The 19,198-nt window shown below is 44.2% G+C and overlaps 1 protein-coding gene across 3 annotated transcripts in view; it reads right to left on the bottom strand.

Annotated features, from left to right (window-relative positions):
* The window catches only part of EVL (Enah/Vasp-like), a 129,610-nt gene that overhangs the window by 1,331 nt on the left and 109,081 nt on the right, over positions 1-19,198 (bottom strand). For 2 of the 3 annotated variants that reach the window (XM_042813295.1, XM_042813294.1), the window contains exons 4-13: positions 16,287-16,350; positions 12,773-12,834; positions 8,496-8,725; positions 7,807-7,928; positions 6,639-6,699; positions 4,920-4,986; positions 3,121-3,187; positions 2,954-3,016; positions 763-829; positions 331-388 (exon numbers count right to left, since the gene is read on the bottom strand). In XM_042813295.1, coding sequence (XP_042669229.1) covers positions 331-388; positions 763-829; positions 2,954-3,016; positions 3,121-3,187; positions 4,920-4,986; positions 6,639-6,699; positions 7,807-7,928; positions 8,496-8,725; positions 12,773-12,834; positions 16,287-16,350 — 861 coding nt within the window. The remainder of the gene's footprint in view (positions 1-330; positions 389-762; positions 830-2,953; positions 3,017-3,120; positions 3,188-4,919; positions 4,987-6,638; positions 6,700-7,806; positions 7,929-8,495; positions 8,726-12,772; positions 12,835-16,286; positions 16,351-19,198) is intronic. The other variant, XM_042813296.1, reaches the window with a different exon arrangement.

The following is a 19,198-nucleotide window of genomic DNA, read 5'->3' as shown; positions in this document are numbered from 1 at the left end:
CCCTGGTTGTGGTGAACTGATGTGCCATGTGGTGAACATGTGCCATTGGGCCAGTCCTTTCTTCCACTCCCACCTGTGAGACGCACAGGCCAGTGACTTTTTCACAGGTTGGAGTGAAAATGTGTGTCAACAGCATAAAGATAAAGGATGAGAATATAGTGTTATGACCAAAGACTGGTTGAGGTAGAATGTTTTTCTTCAGATGTGTATATAAATCAGAGCTGCACAGACAGGTCTGAAAACACCAGGAACTCCCTGCAGTGCCTATCATCTTATCTACAGGAAATTAGTCATAAAGGTGAGAAAAATAATGATTTTTCTCTTTCTTACCATCAATTATCTCCTCTTTCACTTTGTGTAACTCTCTTACAACTTCCTCCAATATTTCCTGATGAGACAAAACACAAGTCAGCTGCTCAGCATTTCCTTCTGACTGGTGGAAGAAAACGCAAGTTTAACACGGTCGTGGTGGGTCCCCCACCTCCGCGGCTGCTCAGAGCCTAGTTCTGCTTGCAGCTATGGCTGCACTCCCAGGCCAAGGGTGCAGCAGAGGCTGGGGCATTTATTTGCACGTTTCGTACAGTCATCTTGCTCAAATAGCAGTGAGATTGTGCTCTCTTGCTGCTCACCAGCTATCCTTTCTCTAAGCACCTAGTCATAGAGGAAACCAGAAGACTGAACAGCTGTTTTGCTTGTACAGCGCATGCATGGGGGAAAATGGGTAGCTCGTCAACTCAGGTGCGAAAAGACCTTTCAACTCACCTGTTTCATCCGATCAAAATCTAAGGCATCCATAGCCACATCATTGCTGCTGCTCACTGGCTTCATCCTTGATAAAGGGAAGAAGAGAACAAAATGCCGGCCCATCAGTGTCTGCAGTGTGTGCTGAGCCACCCCCCCATAGAGATGTAGGTGCAGCCAGCGCCAGAGCAGCAACATCCGTATGGGAGAGCTGGACTAGGGACTCTCCATGTGCTACGGGGCTGCGTCCTCAAGGAGGCTGCTCTCAGCCTTCAGTGGAGCAGAGAACACATGTAAAATAATTGTGCTGAAACCTCATTCAGGATTTTTTGGGGGTTGTGGTCCTCCATGACTTAAATTACAAAACACTGGGGTGACCTAACAATACACTTCATTACAGCACTAGCAATTTGCAAGATAGATGTCTGGTTTTCTACCTTTCTCAATCCATTTTTTGTACAACCACCCTGTCTTGGCTATCTAGGCTTTAATAAGCTGTTAAAATAGTAAAACACAGGTGAGCATAAGACTAACCCAGTAATAACCCAATAATCCTTTCCTTGGGAAGGCCTGACTCAAGCAGAGCTTTGTGATAACACTGCACAGCACAGGCACTTTGTCATGACCCAGAAGCAAACCCAATCTGCCCTTAAGGCCTGATACATTTGGGTGTTATCAGCCTTTCTGGACTGTATTAGTCCATAGGCTGAACTCTGCTGATGGCTGTGAAATAACATAAAAAAGCAGAAGCTGTCTGACTTGCCGTTTTAACAATTTTAAAACATCTCAGAAATGAATCACGTTAAGTAATTCATAGAAGAGGTTTCAAATAACTTTGCCATCATTTCAGGGCCCAAACTGAGGGCTGGCTGAGATCCCACCGCCTCTGCGAGTGTGTTTCGTCTCACAACTCTCTCTTGGGAAAACGTTCACATCTTGCTACAATCTCAAAATGAAGTTGAGAGGTAAGACAGATACAAACGTCATCAAGCTGATTGAGAAGGAGACTGGCCACTGCTGGGAGCTTCTGCACAGTGCCCCTCTCTCCCTGAGGAAGTCAGACAAGCAGCAAACACTGAGCATTACTCAGGCATTAAGCTAGCAATGGATTTTCCCTCACTCAACTCCTCCCAAGGTGGAATGACTTTGTAGAAACGAGTTGGCACAAACTTGATGGCTGCTTTAAATAGCTCACATTTTGTTCCTTTCTGCAAGGAGAAGAAATGGTCTTTCCTATATCTAATGGAAACACACAGCAGTGTCCCATCGATTTTAGGAAAGCAGGCAACTGCATTTCACCCTAGGAACACTGAAGCACCCTTCAATTTTTGGACAGGGCATGTTCTGGCATCTGTAGCACAGGAATAGGTAAGCACAGATAGTTGCCATTGGCAATTTTCTTTCTTCTTCTATCACTGTAGTACAAGTAGGTGCAAAACAAGGGGCATTGCTTTGCAGTAAATGGTAACTATATGCAACTCCTTTCACTTATCCAGCCATCTCAGTGCTCGGTACTGCAGGAACAGAACATGAGGTGGGCCAGCTGGAAGAAGTCTCTCTCTTTCACTTCCCAATACTGAACCTCAATCTCCATCTTGATGGGTAACAACTTGAGTGATCACGCACAGTGTGGCTGTTTTCACTAATGGGGTGGCTGGATTCCTGCTTCAGGCTTCTTGGCTTTCTTCACATATTTCTGAATGCCCTGTCTGGTGCCTGGGGCTTTCCAGGCCCAATGATATGAAGTTATTGCACCAAGCTTTGCTCTCCTTCCTCATGTATCCACTGCAGTTGCAGAGGAATAACTTTTCCAAGTTGTCAGCGCTTCAGATCATTTCTGTCTTTGATTTTGGATTTCTGCTGAAGTTGGACAATTAAACCTTCCCCTCCTGGCAGAGACATCCTGAACCAGCTGTATAGCAGTGCTCCAAAACCTCCCACCCACTTGGCACAGCACACTGCCAAGCCCACAAATACTTTAAGCACTTGCTTAAGTGTGATTAACTCCTGTGCCCACCTGAGAGGGGCTGTTTCCACGGAACAAGCCTTTGACACAGCACATGCTACCATTACACATTTCAACTTTGTGCAGGGACAGACAGAGCAGATAGAACAGAATGAGTAAAGACAGAAAACAAACATCAGTGCTGAGCACTGGGATTTGCCAAAGGACAAGTCAAGACAGGTAAGAAGGCGGGCTGTTAGCCAGTACCTAGAAGACACGTGGGATTGTGTGGGGCTCTTAGCTTCACAGCTCTTCACCATGGATGGATTTCTACAGCAATGGAATGAAACGAGACATGAGTTGTACAAGTGCCACGGGGACAGCGTGACCATCCCAACTGCTAGCCAGATGCAGGGACAACCTATGCCACTCACCTAGACAGTAATGAAGATACAGGCTTTTCAACAGAATTGCTCCTTTCCCATGGCTTCTTCCCAGAGTCTGGAAAACAAAGATGAAAATTTACTGCCAATTATTTTTTCTCTGATAATAAAAAATCCTGAAACCGTTTTATACAGCAGCTCTAGAAAGATCCAGGAAACCAAAAGTGCTGAATGAGTGTAGTTCCCTACACTACAGAGAAAACATTGACAAAAATCTGCTTAGAGACCTCGTTAATGGAGGACCAGACACTTAAATGATCCTGAAGAGACATGGAATTGGAACAGTACAAAGAAAAGAAGAAATCACTGAGATCAAGAAATACAAGTTAAGTGTTGCTTATGTTTCTTGACTGCACAGTTGGCATAAAAAATGAATGTATATGAAAAAAAGCAGCATGATCTCCCCCTGACAACTGACATTTCCACAGAGAGAATTTATTTAATGCCGTTTCCATTGCTAGCTAACAGAACATTTCCCAAACTACACTTCAGATGTCTTGTTTCTGAAAATGCCTACTGTTATCCCAGCCTCTTCTTATGCAAATAGTCAAAAATAAAGTGTGCTCTTTCAGAGACCTGAATGGCACACAACCTTATACACAGAAGTCTGTTGCTCTGTGAGGTCCCAAAAAGCAATTTAGAGGAATAATAGGCACTCCCAGGAAGTCCCTAGATACTGTTCCTCCTTTACATGTGTGCACCCTTCTACTAACCTCTTCTCCTTCCTCTGCAAAACAAGCAAATAATGGCTTTGTTCCAAAAGGAAGCTGGAATGGTTAAATACTCATTCCTTCGGGAAAGATTTCTTTCAGCATGTATGAAAGCCAAGGCTCATGCAAGGATAATTTGCTAATGCAAAGTTGACTGGCTTGCAGCTTATCTACTGTGATAAAATTATTTCAAATCATCATAGGAAAAACGTATTTTAGGGGCTACTTAATTTCATGTACTAACTCCCAAGATCAGGCCTACTGCAACAAATTTCTAGGTTAAGGATGGGTAACAGTTTGGGATCCAAACCCCCACTTTACGGATCAATGCAACTACACTACCACAAGTGAAATAACAGAGGTATCTGCCTCTGTGGTGGCACAATAGTGAAGACGCAGATCCTCAGCTTTATGTCTGGACCCCTGTAACTGTATTGACTCTGCTCCCAGGCTGAGAAGTGCACAGAGTTACCATTTCCTACCAAGTACAGCTTTTGAAACAACAGCTATTGGGGAAATCTTCTGTTAACTACTGCAACTGAGCTCTGACAGATGGCAATGAATCATAGAATCATAGAATGGCCTGGGTTAAAAAGGACCACAATTATCATCTAGTTTCAACCCCCCTGCTATGTGCAGGGTCACCAACCATCAGACCAGGCTGCCCAGAGCCACATCCAGCCTGGCCTTGAATGCCTCCAGGGATGGGGTATCCACAACCTCCTTGGGCAACTTGTTCCAGTGTGTCACCACCTCTGTGTGGAAGAACTTCCTCCTAATATCTAACCTAAAACTCCCCTGACTTAGTCTAAAATCATTCCCCTTTGTCCTATCAACTATCCACCCTCATAAACAGCTGTTTCCCCTCCTGTTTATACGCTCCCTTCAAGTACTGGAAGGCCACAATGAGGTCTCTCCGGAGTCTTCTCTTCTCCAAGCTGAACAATCCCAGTTCCCTCAACCTTCAGTCTTCATAGGAGAGGTGCTCCAGCCCTCTGATCATCTGAATCAAGAGTCCCAAGGTGATGCAGAACACTAGATGAAGAAGACCACTAAAAGCCAGTAGCTCAGTTTTAATACCTGATGAATTTTGTTGCTGCTGGGTGGTTCCTCGTGTACTGGTTGAAGGAGAGGTGCTAGCATCATCCTAGGAAGACAAAAATAGGGCATAACTTAATTCTGGAGTTGAAACACAGGGCGCTCTTCTGCTCCAAAGACCAGTCACAGTACAGGTGGTACAAAATCAGGTTCTCTTCTAGCACATCTGACAGGCCCTGCTATCATGGTATGGGCTGAAATTCGTTGCAAATTTAACCTTTCTCCTCATTTAGCATGAGAAAGTTCCTCTTATTCATTTATTCATTTTGTTAATATGGGCACTTTGCCATGATTCCACTGAATTGCTTTTGTTTCTGTATACCAAAGCAGGCTGAGTTACCACTAAAGAGTGCTGGCTGTTGAAATCTAAATATAAAACATCCATACCTCACTTTAGAAACGACCTGCACTGTGGAAACTGAGCCACCTGCAGGAACACTATGTCACATCCCAGCCTTTCAAACCAGGACAGATACTGCTACTGGGGAGAGTGGCCCAAGTACTGACATAATATAAATAATGACATCACTCAATGCTTCTCCTAACCAGAATGCTATACTCTATATCTCAGATTTAGACTTTTCTGTGACTTATGGCTGACAGATCATAAAATGTTAACCCATATTTTTGATGAACACATTATTTAGCAGCCCTCAATATACACTCAGGCAAAGCATTAACTGAGTATGGTAAAAACAAAACTGCACCAAGTTTGACAGAAGAGAACCTCACCATACTGTGTGTGCAAGATACACACTAAACAGACTGAAACATCTTTCTTAATAGTTTGGCACTATCAGGAAGTTTGGCATGGGATGCAAACTACTGCACAGCATCAAGGAGTGAGAATCAGAGGCAGAAAGGCAGCAGAGATTGAGTAACTAGAAGCAAACTGGTACCTGGGCACATGGGCACATGAGACTCTTTATGAACTCGCAGAGGGCCTTCATAAGGGTACAGGCTGGTAACAAGGATGCTCTATGAGCAGCAAACCATGAGAAGGGACATGACATTAATCCTGGCCTCTTAAACCTGGAGAGATCTCTCATGGTTTAGCAGTTCAACATACAGAAAGAAGTGTTTTAATCTGAATGCTGAACTCAAAACTACAGCCCCAAGTTGTGGACAGCATACAGTCAGACTGGTTAATGCAGAAAGAACCCTAAGTCTCATTACAGTGTAAGTATTATGAATACATTCTAATTTTTGAATTGTCTAGTAGCTAATGCACTGTTTCTCCTTCCCTCCCAGAGATGTGTTTTATACACACTCTGGGGTCTGCAGTGAGCTGATTCTTCATGAAGGATTAACCCCCACGGTTCATGATTCACTCCAGCTCAGCTGAAGATGCAAATTTAAAGTACATTACACAGCCCTCGTCTCAAGATGACTTGCCAGGAGGGCTTATTGCATCTTCACTAGGGGTAAGAATCTCCTATCCCCTGAAACACTGGGAGCAGACCATGAAAATCACCAACTGATCTTGTTTGGACAACATCTCACCCACGAATACAAAGGCAATTTTTGTTTCTAGTGTGCTCTTTCCAGGATAGGTAGAAACATTTAGTTTGATTGAGTATGTATTGCTGGGCCAGCACTGCTTGTCAGACCCTGATGCACACCAAGAATGAGAACAGGACTTCACAAGGCACCACATCAACATATTTGCAAGAGCACAGCCATAAGGAATCCTTAACTTACATTTTGGCTTTCCTCTTCTTTTTTGTCACCTGGCTTGTCTGACTGCGACGCTGCTTTCCTCCTTTGCAAAGAAATATGAGACAAGACAGAGTCAGCCCTCCAGCATCACATCTCCTGTGCAAGGCACCAGCCTCCACGTGGGAAGGCTGATTTAAGCTTTGCTGAAAGTTGCTATTTACTAAGTTCACCTTACAGAGCTTGACAATGACCGAATACATTCGGTTGCACAGGACTTGAAATGGAGGCGAGGAACCCAAACCTTAGCAGGTTCTCAGGACTCAGAGGGGCAATATTTTCAAGCCACGTTCAATAGAGGAATGCAGAGTGTGGCAACTGGTTTTCCAGCTTTCTATCTTTATTTAACACTTTCCAAAAGATTACATCCACAGCTCACGTTCAGAATTTCTTCCGAAACAATTAAGACATGGAGAAAAGTTGGAATCAGACCATCTGCACTGGAAACTATGTTTATCCTACTCCATCTTTGCACACCATATATCCCACTCATCTGCTTGTTTTACTACTCTTATGTAAAAAAGGAGAATATCTTTAGAGCTAAAACCAAAACATCTGTCACTAGGAACCTGTGAATTACAGTCTAACAGAATATTACTGATAAAAGGAGAGGAAAAAGAGAAAGCAAAAATAATTGAAATAGAGTGCCTTTAAATGCCTGATAGCTTGATATATCATTACAAGTTGTCTTGTTGCAGAATATATTGGCTAGACTGTCTTATATACACCGAGAATCAATAAGTCACCTGCCAAGATGTTGCCTTGTTATTCCATTTATGGTTTTATGCCCAATATCCTGACTGTGCTGCATAAAAAAGTTTCCTTCCTAGTTTACTCTTCCTGAAAACAACAACTTTGGAATAGACTTGGTAAATGGCAGGATCATTTGCCACCATCTTTGAAGGTTACTCTGAAGACTTTGCTACAGCAACACAACTCCACAGCAACACAACTCTACAGCAACACCAGGCACCACTGCTGCAGCACCTCTACCATCACACCAAATACCAGAGGATGTTAGTGACTAGGGCCTGTACAGGACTCATCGAACTGCAAGAGGCATCAAAGTGACCCACAGCTCAACCTAAAGGAGAGCACGTTGTCGCATACACATGAGCTCATGCTATGGCTTACTTGAAATCTCAGTACAAACCTTTTTGCCAGTAATTTATTCATTTCTTCCATTAATCCTCCACTGCCTCCTCCACTACTTGTTCGATTGGCATCGCTCTTAGACACCCCGCTGGGGCTGGACCCTCCTGAACCATCTTCTGGCTTGAGACAGAAATCAACATTGAAATTAATGAAAATAATTTAATTTACAATCATACCCTTAATGATCAGTTTTCCTGATTATCGTATAACGTGTGACTTAATAAACTCAGTGGCAGTCTGTGTGAGGCAATATATATGGGCGAATGATGAAAAATCCCACAGTGCTGTTTCTTTGTAATTACATTTAGGTTACACAACCCCTACTGAAGTGGGTATTTATTTATGTGAGGCCTCAACGGTTTAAGCTGGTGATTTTGAGCACTTACAATGCCTGTAAACAGTAGTTTATAGTGGCAGATGCTACAAGGGTAGACTTTGCAGAATCAACGAAATCCTGGCAAAATGAAAAGCTGCAGCCATTTCCCAGCCGCTATTTTCTGAAGAGCAGTAATTCTATCAAACTTTCTACCCGCTCTGCCAATTCCACATGCTCGGCTTTATCTGCTCCACAGATTCCCATCTGAAAGCCTTCACTGACTCTGCAGAGTCAGCGCCCTGTGCCAAGCCAGACCTTACTTCCACACGGTAGCAAAGAGCCCGGCTGGCAGCCCCCAGCCGCCTCCTTACCCGCTGAACTCTCCGCAGTTTGGCACCAGCCAGAGCCGCCGCGAGCCCTGACACCGACCCATCTTCACTGGCAGCACCTTGGCCGGCACCGGCTGGCAGCGGGGGTGGTGGGGGGGGAGCGGCTCCCATAGGGGGTGGAGGGACTGGGGGGGGCGGTGGAGGCGGGGGGCCCCCAGATGAAGCAGGGATCACTGAAGCACCGCTGGGATGGCCGGGTGGGAGAGCTGGGCCTGAAAGGCAGAGAAGATGAGTTATAACCAAGAACCATCTCATCCAGCTCGCACACCATGCCGCATTTCCTGTCCCAGGGCTGCAGCCTGATAGCACGAGTAACCAATGCAAGGAAGTGTCCCAAGTAACCAATGCAAGGAAGTGTCACACACAAGAAGAGTGGGAAAGAGTGGATGTATCAGTGGCCAGTCAGCTTTAGCTGTGCTCTGACTGGGGAAGCATCAATGATTGCTTGAGTATGACTGTGTTCTCCTGCAAGACCCTGTCTCTAATAACAAACTTTCCTCCTCTCAGCACGTACTTTATTCTATGCCGAAATCAAAGCATGGACAACACTCCCTAAGCGGCACCTTTCATCTGCTTCTCTTACAGCCTTCTACATGTGGACTACAAACTGCATCAGGCAGCAACACAGACTTCTGCTGACACCAGCCTTCCAGCAGAAGCATGGGCTACAGATGCATGCCCCCTTCTGTTTTATGGCATAGGAGTGTTTCGTTGTACAGTGTCAGCCAACAAAATGCAGAGTAACAGGGGGGAGTTCAGCCACACCACGGTTCAGTGAAGCCCTCGCTGGCTGCAGGGGCTGACCAAGGTGATTAATCCCAGTGCAAAATAATGGGTCCACCAAATGTGTACACTATCAGGAGGTTATTTCCCTACATCAGGCTCTCAGAAGAGGCTGATCTTGATAATCACAGGTTCAGTTGTTCAGTAAGTGTTACTTTAAAAGGCAGGAGGATTTTAACTGAGGAATATTTAAAATTTAACATTAGCAGTCTGGTTTTCTTCTTATCTAGGGTTTTTTATAGCACTGCCTTATTTGTGTGGTTAGTTCTGTGTTATTTCACACTCCCAATTTCATTCTTGAAATGAACCATAGCTGCTATTAGAAATGCATTAAACATTTCAAGCCCTCTTTGGTTCACAAACATAATAGTAATTCATCGTGGGTACAGTTAATCGTAATTGCAAAACGACACCCACCTAATTAGAGGCTAGCCTGAAGCAAAATCTGAACTGAGTCAAAATAATGGACTGATGTAAGTTTAAAATAACTTTATTGAACTAAGTAGATCTCAAGAACTTATATGAGCTGACGGACTGAGCCTCCAGTGGCTGGATTAATATTTTTAGCAGAAAGTGGATGGAAATGTCTCATCTGTCTTTTCTAGACATATTATTTAAGCATTATATGTGGTTATTGACAGGAATGGATCCAAGACACAAAAATTGAGATCTGAATTGCAAATAGGCATTACGTGTAGCTGCTCTAACTCAGCAGGCTTCAGACAAGCACTAGGAATTTGAGACCATATGCAAAGCGCAACCCAAGCTCTTGATTTGCCTGCACTGAAAAAGGTTTGCCCTCAACTATTAGTGCAGTTCACAGTGGGAAGACAGTTTCTAGAAGTAAAGGAATTATGTAAGTGCAGACGATTCTGCATTGCTCTAACAAAATCTGTGTCGCATTTTTGCTGGTAACAGAAATACCACTCGAGTAAAATAATAAAAATCACATCCTCTCTGACTGCCACACAGACAAGTCTACTGCAGACCTGGCCTCTGGCTTACAAGAGTCCATCCGCTAGGTCCGGACCAGCTGAATATAGGCTTCGTATGAAGGTCACTGCCAAATGCAATTGGGCTCTGCCAAACAATACAAATCTCCTCCTGGGCTAATACTCTTAAGAGCATGCATTGCAACAACTCAGCTATACGGCCCTTGCAATGTAATTCTTGTTTTTGTCCACTTCTAGCACGGGTGGGAGGTCCTGAGTGCTTTTCCACCTTGGTTTCAGATGTCACACACAGCAGCAGTATTCCCGGGTCTCAGATCTTTCTCTAGCAGTCATGGGCAGTGTGAATGCAGCTTTTTATACAGCTTAAAGCTACGGCTTTTTACAGGTCACAACTTGTTCAAAATCAGTACTTACGCAAGTGGGAAATGGCTGATGAAGTCATGTAAGGAAGGGTCCTCCTGGGCACAGTCACCTCAGGCCCAGCAGCGTAAGGGGGAGGCAATGGAAGACAATGTGACATGGGCTGATAGCAGTGCTGTGCGGGACGATGGGGTGGAGAGGACAGGGAGGGGGCTTGGCCCCAGGAGCCAGGAGGGCTGGCAATCGCAGGCAGCTGGGAGGCAGGTGCAGCCCCTAGGCGCAGCAAGAAGGCCCCCACCACGCTTCTCCTCCGGCTCCTAGAGGAGCCCACGCATTCAGGATGGCCATTCAAGGGCATGTTGGGCAAGGTTTCCTGCCTTGCTTTGTCTGTGGGCCCCCTGACGCTGTCGCATGGGGCAGCAATCACAGGCAAGAGGGTGGGATCGCGCGGCTGCAGGCCATCAGTCCTCTGCCCCAGGGATGTGTTTGTGATGGGGGCTGCAGAAGGCTGAGAACCACAGAGAGAGGAACGCCTGAGGGGCTGGCAAGAAGCAAAGAGGAAGTGGGAAGAAGGATGAGAAGGTGGTGGGGACAGCGAGGCCCGCCTGACCCGTGGTAGGACAGTCTCGTGGGCTGGGTAGGATGGAGGAGAGGAATCTAGGGTTGTTAGCAGCTCAGAGGCTGAGTGTCTGTGCAGAAGCTGCAAAGGCTCTCTGTCTCTCCACAGGCATTGCGGAGAAGATTTACCAGGGAGCTCAGGAGCAACCATTGGGGCAGGGAGGGCACTGGCATGGGGTGGTGGCAGAGGGGCAGTACCAGAGGCAGGTGAAAGAGGCTGGTGCTGGGAGGGGAGAGAGCACATGTTTATCTGCAAGGAGGAAACTAAAAGAACAGGGAAGATAAATGAAAAAAGAAAAAGATGCGTATGCAGTGAGGAACGAAACCAACGCAAAGCAACGTAGTGAAAAAGGGACCACAGAATAAATGCAAACAGAAGCTCAAACAAAGCCAAGAGTTGATGCAGGCACCTGCCAAGGGGCTTCCAGCCCTCGGTAGAACCGGAACTATTTGAAAAAATACCCCATGGTTTGGAATGAGCTATGTGTTCCAATGCCAGCGAGCCCACGGGAACTTGTTATGGTTGCAAGCACCGACCTCACACCACAGGAGCAGCAAGGGACATTTTGAACACAGTAGTTGCTGCTCTGCAGCCAGGAGGAGATGGCCAGAACTTCCCATGGGCCGTATCCCACTCCCTGCAGATGCCCAGGTGGGATTTGTGGCTGTGTTCCTTGATGCAGAAGAGCACATGGTAACCTCTGCCCAGATACAGCCCAGTAACTTGTGTGTGTGTGTCTATCTCTAGGGTAGTTTCAGGTAAAAAACAACTGAAAATTTACCAGATTAACTGGTGCCTCCAAAACAAAAGACTATACAAAACCATCTTGGCTTGTTTGCTGTCAGCCTTCAAAGAGTCCAAGCCATACTCTACAATCTATTCCTGTCATCTCTTCACTCAGCTTTGTGCAACTTAATATGTTATAGAAGATTTTCATAAGCTCATTAAATATGTATGTATTTTCCATTAAGCACACAGAAGACTCCTCACTTCATCACTACAAAATCCCCACAGATGATACTCCAGGGCTGTCATTCCCTCTGTGCTGCATCTGACTGTACCACAGAGTGATGGGGCAGCCCAGGACTGGCAGTGCCACCCTCTTCTGTTGATGTCCTCTGGAAATGAGGCATCACTGCTAATGTGACCATATAGCCTTGGCAAGCCAAAAATCCCCCTCTGCTTACCAGCTTTGACAGCCTCCACACTCTACCTGCATACCTCACTGCTGCAAATGCTTTAAAATCAAATTATCACCATAACCCTCATTCCAGCATGGGCACAGGTTGCACAGAGAGATTGTTGAGTCTCCCTCTTTGGAGATCTTCCAAAGCCACCTGGATGTGGTCCTGGACACTCTGCTCTGGTGTCACTGCTGGAGCAGGGGTTGGAGCAGAAGGACCCAGACGTGCTTTCCTACTTCTACCATTCTGTGATTTTATAATTTTTAACCATGTATATGAAACCATGCAAAATCCAACTACAACTAGAGGACAAAAGCAGGGAGACCATAGCTGCTTTGTTTGCATGTATTTTATACATACCTGTAGTAGAAGTTCTTCTTTCCAGAGATTCTTGGCGCTGTTGCTGCTGCTCCATCACTTGTCTGAAACAGCAATGAAAAAACCTCCAGTCATTATATATTCTTTATAATTTTTCTTAAGAGTTTTATTCACTGTGAGGTCTCAAGATGTATATATTGGGTAACCGAGTCAGTCCTCACAAATGCTGTTCCAACCAACAGACGTGGTTTTGGTTTCACTCAGCCTGACCACAGTGGTGCCAGGTGCTGGGGATGTGCAATCAGGACAGGGCCTGGCACCTGCAGGATACCACAGATGCTTGGGCAAGTGGCTGCCTGATCCATGTCAGGAGACTCTACAATGGGTTCTGCAGGAGACATGGCCAGCAGGTATGTTCTATAGGTCCAGGAGAGCACAGTGGCCTTGCAGAACCTCAATTCAAAGCACGTCAGCATCCCTAGGGAAGAGCAAGGGGCATCTTTATAGAATGGCACTCTTGAGACTTTCACAGATCAGAAATCCAAAGGACTTGAAGTTAGAATGAAAACATATTACATTTGTGCTGTGTTTAGCTGCTGACTGTACAAAGCCTGGTGTGCTCTGCTGCAGGGCTGTCTCTTGCTGGTATAGCACAGTTTTGCAGGTGAGCAGAGCCACCCTGCTGTGCCAGGAGTACATGGAGCTCCACACATGCTTGGCACAGAATTATATCACTGCTTTGGTTGTTTTGCATCCTCAGCAGCTGCCAGCTCCCAGGCTGCCCAAGCAGGTAGATACAGTGAGAAAACTTTTCACAGGCTTCACTTTCTAGAGACGTGCAGTTGCCAGATGGATCAGCAGAGGGCTTCTCACACACGCTGTAATACTGCAGAAATTGCTAATGTTGCCCCTGTGACTGGCCCTTCTTGCCATTCCGTGGTTAAAAAAGACTAATAGCTCAAACAGCCAAGTGTTTTTTAACATGCAAACACTGAATGCAACTCTGAAATCACCTTTTTTTTTCTTCTTTTTTTTCTCCTGCAAGAGCTTTCTGCACAGTAAGGCAAGCTTAACTATAGGCAACACTTCTTCAAGGATTCCTTATGCGATATCTTAGAAAAGTCTCCTCATTACATTTTTGTTCTACTCGTACTTTCAAATGAGTCTGCAGTTTTCTTATTTCATAAAAATAAAAGTTTTTTTTTTTTAATGGAAAAAGTATCCATAAAAATAAAGTTGTGTAGGAACAAAAAGAATGTCTTACTTTGCAAAACAATCTCCCTGTGTTTCAATTCTAATTTAATAGATGGATTGGGGAAATCCACAATGATAATTATTCATTATGGACAGATCAATCTTAAACTGGTATTATGTTCAGGTCATTCAATCCAGCAAATACAAGCAATTTCTAGGAAATCACTACAGGCATCTGGAAAAATTATTCTATGTACAAAGTGGAAAGTGGAAAGTTTTGAGGGACAGCCATAGTTGGCTGAATCCAGTGGTTTCATATCAGCTAGAACAATCTAAACCAAACAGAAATCAGCACATACCTTGGCTCTTACTGAATAGCTATGTACTGAACACCGATACTACAGCATCAGTTTCACAAATTCCAGTTCTAAATAGACATACTAAGAATTCCAGAAGTATGCTGTCCCTTGCAACAGCTTGGCACTTATTAGCAAGATTTGATGATGAAAGACTTGATGTGTACTCTCCTCTTTAAACCTTGGGCAAATTCTAGGTTCATCTGGAGAACGGGTGTGGGAAAGCTCCAGAGGTACAAACATGAAGAGGAAGGCGAGTTAGAGGTATCCAATTCTCTTGAGCCCCTGGAGCAGATGCAGGAGCCAGGTGCTCCTCAGAACAAGAGTCAGAATGGGCATTTGAAGTCTTTTGGGCTCATGCTAACCTTGTCTGCCCTTGGGCATGAGCAGCTTGTATCAGCCAAGCACATCCTCCCACACATGCTAAAAGGAGAAGTTCTTACACTCTAAGGAAGTCACATTTGTTCCAGTGGAACTAAATAAAGACCGAGATTTGCACAATGCTGCTTAAGGAGTATACCAGGAGAAAAGTACAAGAAAGGGCAAATTGCATCCTCTGACATAAAATATGTTCTTTAAATATTTGTATAAAGGTCTTTAAAAATTTTTTAAAGCAGACAAATTTTCACGGCATTTACAATAACTTGAGTTCCTTTCCTGCTTATAAGATGTTAAAGAAACAGAGGCCTAAAATTAGGCCTGCTCTATGCTTTAAGAGTGCATTAGCATAATTAAAGCTGAAAATCCTCTAGAGCAGATGCAATAACATTTAAGTGCATATACTGGCATAGCTTATTCCAGTCCAGTGGAGCAAATGAAGCTTTCCCAGAACCATGTGCCCTGTGGCAGTAGAATAGTATCTACTCCAAGGGCTTTTACCATCTCTAAACGAACAAAAAAGATCAATAACTAAAATATTTTCTCTAACTAAAGCTGGTCACGCATTGAATGTACAGACAGACACCTGAATGTGAAGTCTGAATTTTGTACAGTCTGCACATTCACTAGCTTCCACTGGCTCAACCAGCATTGGACCACATCATCCAGCCAGGCTGAGTGACACACAGACACAGAGCAGGAGCTCCCTCCTCAGCTTTATGATAGCTCAGCTACCAGAGTAACCCTTACCAAGCCCAAGTGACACATCATCACACACTCAACAGTCACCTGTAAATCCCTGTTAAACCTCAGGCCAGTGGGGGTTAGTCATAAAGGAGCAAGGAAGTAGTTTCCCTACATACTCCCTATAATTCTTGCAGAATGGAAGAGGGAATCATGTGGAGGATTGTTTGCCCAGAACTGAACAAGCATGCCTTCTGCTGGGTAGCTGAAGATACTGCTGCTACAGGAGTCTTGGCTGAATCAGCAAAGCTGAAATGAGATCTTCCTGCTGGTTTCATTACGAGAAGGCATCCAAAGAAGGACGTTCCTGCCCATGTTCTTCCTTTGACATCAAGGAGACTACTCTGGTGGCTAGAGAAAAGGCTACATGTAACAACGGCACTAAATGGAGACATGCTTATAAGATGATGGGCATGATTCTGTAGTCTCCTTTGTCAGCCTGCTTATAGCAAAGCATTCATAAAAGGAATGGCATATGATTCTGGAAGTAATCATATGATGAGCCTAAGTTATTCCTGACAGTGCATGTAGTCTACTGGATGCTTCCTGGGCAACATGACTAGCAACTGCCAATAAGCAACCCAGAACAGGATATGGTTAGGCTTCCTTAATTTATTTGTGAAATACTTTGTAGGCTTCTTTTAAACATGTTCTATCGTTAACTCTGAACTTCAGCATGCCTCCCACTTGCCTTTGAGCAGTCTACCTAGAGCTTGAATTCACTTCACCCTTCATATAAATCATCACAAAGTCAATATCAATAATTACAGAACACTGAAAATCAACACAAAACAGGTATGAGTAGAAAGAACGGGGCTTATTAGTGAGCAACGATTGCACACACATCCCAGTTACAAACTAGAAGCCTACCATAACCAACTCACCTCCTTTGTGCTTCCATCTCATCTGGAGACGGCCCATTCTGGACCTGGCGCTGGGCAGCTGGACCTGCAGAAAAAACAAGAGAATGCTATTGGAAATGCAGCAGTTGATGGCTTTTCCAAAAAATGCTTCTTCTGAAGAGGGTAAGGAAAGACATTAAATCCCATGCCCAATTTGTGGAGCTGGACGAAATTCCCTATAGTTTGTGGTGTCACTTGACTAGACCTTAGGCTTTGGCGTGAAGCAGCTGCAAGACTTCCTTGTGCACACACACAGGCACATGAGATACTTCAATAAGCAGACTTGTGATGAAAGAATTTCAGGGTTTAAGTCAGTTACTCCTGTCATTGGCTAAAAAATTCCATCATGACAAACCTTAGCCACGTTCATCACAAAATTTTTCCCTCATTTCATCAAAATAATTTTTCTCTTTTATTCAGAAATTAGCTCCATGCATTATTAGTCTTGATTTTTATTTTATGTTAAGAATCCTAGGTGATTGTTTCTGTTGGCAGCATTTTGTTCTTACTACTACTTGGTCACAGTGAGAAATGTCCTTAAAATGAAGCACATACATAAAGTTCCCAATTATGCTTTGAAATTGCAGCTTTCTCCATAGTTTCTATACAAATGCCCTCCTCTTTTGGCAGAAAAAAAAAAAAAAATACCCCAAGAGAAAAAAAAAAGATCAAAAAACAATACTGCAGACCCAAATAAGTGAATAATTGACATTCCATAGGTCTTTACAGAGCTGGTTGACAAAAGTGCAGATATTTTTATTTGCATATTAATTTAGGAAGCTGGACAATTTTCCAGATGCATACAATACATGATTCCATGGACCCCAAAATGACCTAATTCTCTCTTAGATATCTTTAGATTTGTAACACTTGTTTTCTAAGTAATGATTAATTCCATTGTTTTACAGATTGAGATTTCTTACGGAAATCACCGCAGTGCAGCAAAATGTCATTTGTTTCTATAACTTTTTTCTAAATTCCTCTTTCTTCTATTTTACTGACTTCTACACATTCATTTTGTTTAGCATGACTTTCCACTCCAAGGGCTTCAGAAATGGAATATTCCTAAAAGCCAGAGAAAAGAAAGCAAGCGTGACTAGAGCAGGAGGAGGAAGCTTCTTCTCTCTGTAAAACAAGAAGCAATGGAGAGAGAACTGATCAGATAATGCCAACTGAGGGAGAGAACCCAACCCATTGCATGTAAACCAGTTGTAGAGGTCAGCCACAGTCTGTGCACAGGGACAACTGTTCTGTGCTACTGCAGAGACCTGCAGCGATTGGAGGAGAGTTTGAGGAAAGCCATATGTAGCACTGTCCTGGGACAACAGGGCGTTCTGTTTTCCATTCATTTTTGTTAATCTCAAGTTACTTACAGCCATTAGAAGTAACTCCTTCTTACATCCTCCCTGTGATCTTACTGAAACCAATCTTTTGCTACAACTCTCAAACCCTGAAGGTTAGGTGCACCCTGTTTCAGCAACTAAGATTTTGCCGAGGCTGGCTGACATATTTATGAGTCCAATCCAAGATTTTAGGTCTATTAATTGCCAGAAATACAAATGTTGGTAGATTTTTTTTTTTTCTACTCTGGAGCTCTGGGCAAACTAAGGCACCATCTAATGCAGCCTGCAAACTGCTCAATGCTTTGCAACAGCAGAGCTCCCTGGTTCTGTCGTCCTTGAGCTTGCTTTTAGCACGCTCAGCCACAGCTCTCACAGATACTGAACACGGGAGTTATTTTTTGCTTAGCTTCACACGTGTGTTCTGTGGGGTACATACATACAGCAGCCACTTGTTTGATTGAGGGCTTTTTTCGATTCAAGTGGACTTTTCCATGCTTGACTTCTCTCCAACACTTTCAGGCATTTCTCAGACACGAGCAAGCATGACCAGTAAGCTCTCCTACTAATGGCACCCTCATTTAAACACTCTGCAGACTGCACCACAAGCTGCCTCCTACTCTGCCAGCCTTTGGGAACAGCACTTCCCATAAAACTGAGAGACAGTTCTGCTTTCGACCCATCCATGGCTCCATTGCTGTGGCAATCTGCATCTTTAGCAACTAATTAATGCAGGAGATATGCTGTGAACATCCCACCTCTCCTCGCTTCGTTGCTTTGTAATAATGAACTGTGCTTTATATAAGCAACTTTGGACTCAGCTCAAAGCAGATTATGGGAGAGAACTGAAATTTTCCCTGTTTCCTTTTTCTCCTGCTTATTGGAGAAGGTTTGCAGCACTGAACACCATCCACATGGATGGATGTGACTGAGAGAGCTCCCTGCAGTGAGTGATTGTGGCTGGGTTTTGGTGGCAGCTCTTGGCGCCTCCCACACCTCTGCACCCTGCCACCCACTGGAAATAAACCTCCTGTTTCCTTTTACTCATGCTACAACTGCAAGTACTGGTGTCTGAGTGCGTGCAAGAAAATGGACACATGAGGTCCACTTCCCCAAGCAACCTGAGCTTTGTGAAAAGCCCAATCTGAATGTTTACAGGTTTTCATTCATTTTAAGCACTGGAAGCAGAGCAGGGTTTCTGCAAGCCCTACAGCCTCATGGTGCTCCGAAACCAGTGTGACAAATGTGGTAGGCTAAGGAAAGGGTCTATGGAAAGTGCTGAGAAGGAAATAGAGCGGAGATTGAAAATTTACATTTAGTATATGAACAGAATGTGATGACTTTGTTGGGAAAAAACCTCACAGTAGACTACGAGAGGAAAAGAGGTGACAGACAGATAGATGCCTCTGCCTGCTGCAGGATAGTTTCTGCATGTGCTTGGATGGTAGGAGAGTCAGGTTCAAGCACCAGGTCTGGGCAATCACCACATATCATAGGAGTTTGCACAGGCTTTTTTTTTTTTTTTTTTTTTTTTCTTTTTTTCCCCCCTCCCCC

This window comes from Centrocercus urophasianus, unplaced genomic scaffold (genome assembly GCF_019232065.1).
Source record: "Centrocercus urophasianus isolate 14NV4802_14NV808 unplaced genomic scaffold, USGS_Curo_1.0 seq_14, whole genome shotgun sequence".
NCBI classification, from domain to species: Eukaryota; Metazoa; Chordata; class Aves; order Galliformes; family Phasianidae; genus Centrocercus; species Centrocercus urophasianus.
The sequence above is the reverse complement of the archived record's forward strand: the minus strand, read 5'-3'. Positions and strand labels throughout refer to the sequence as shown.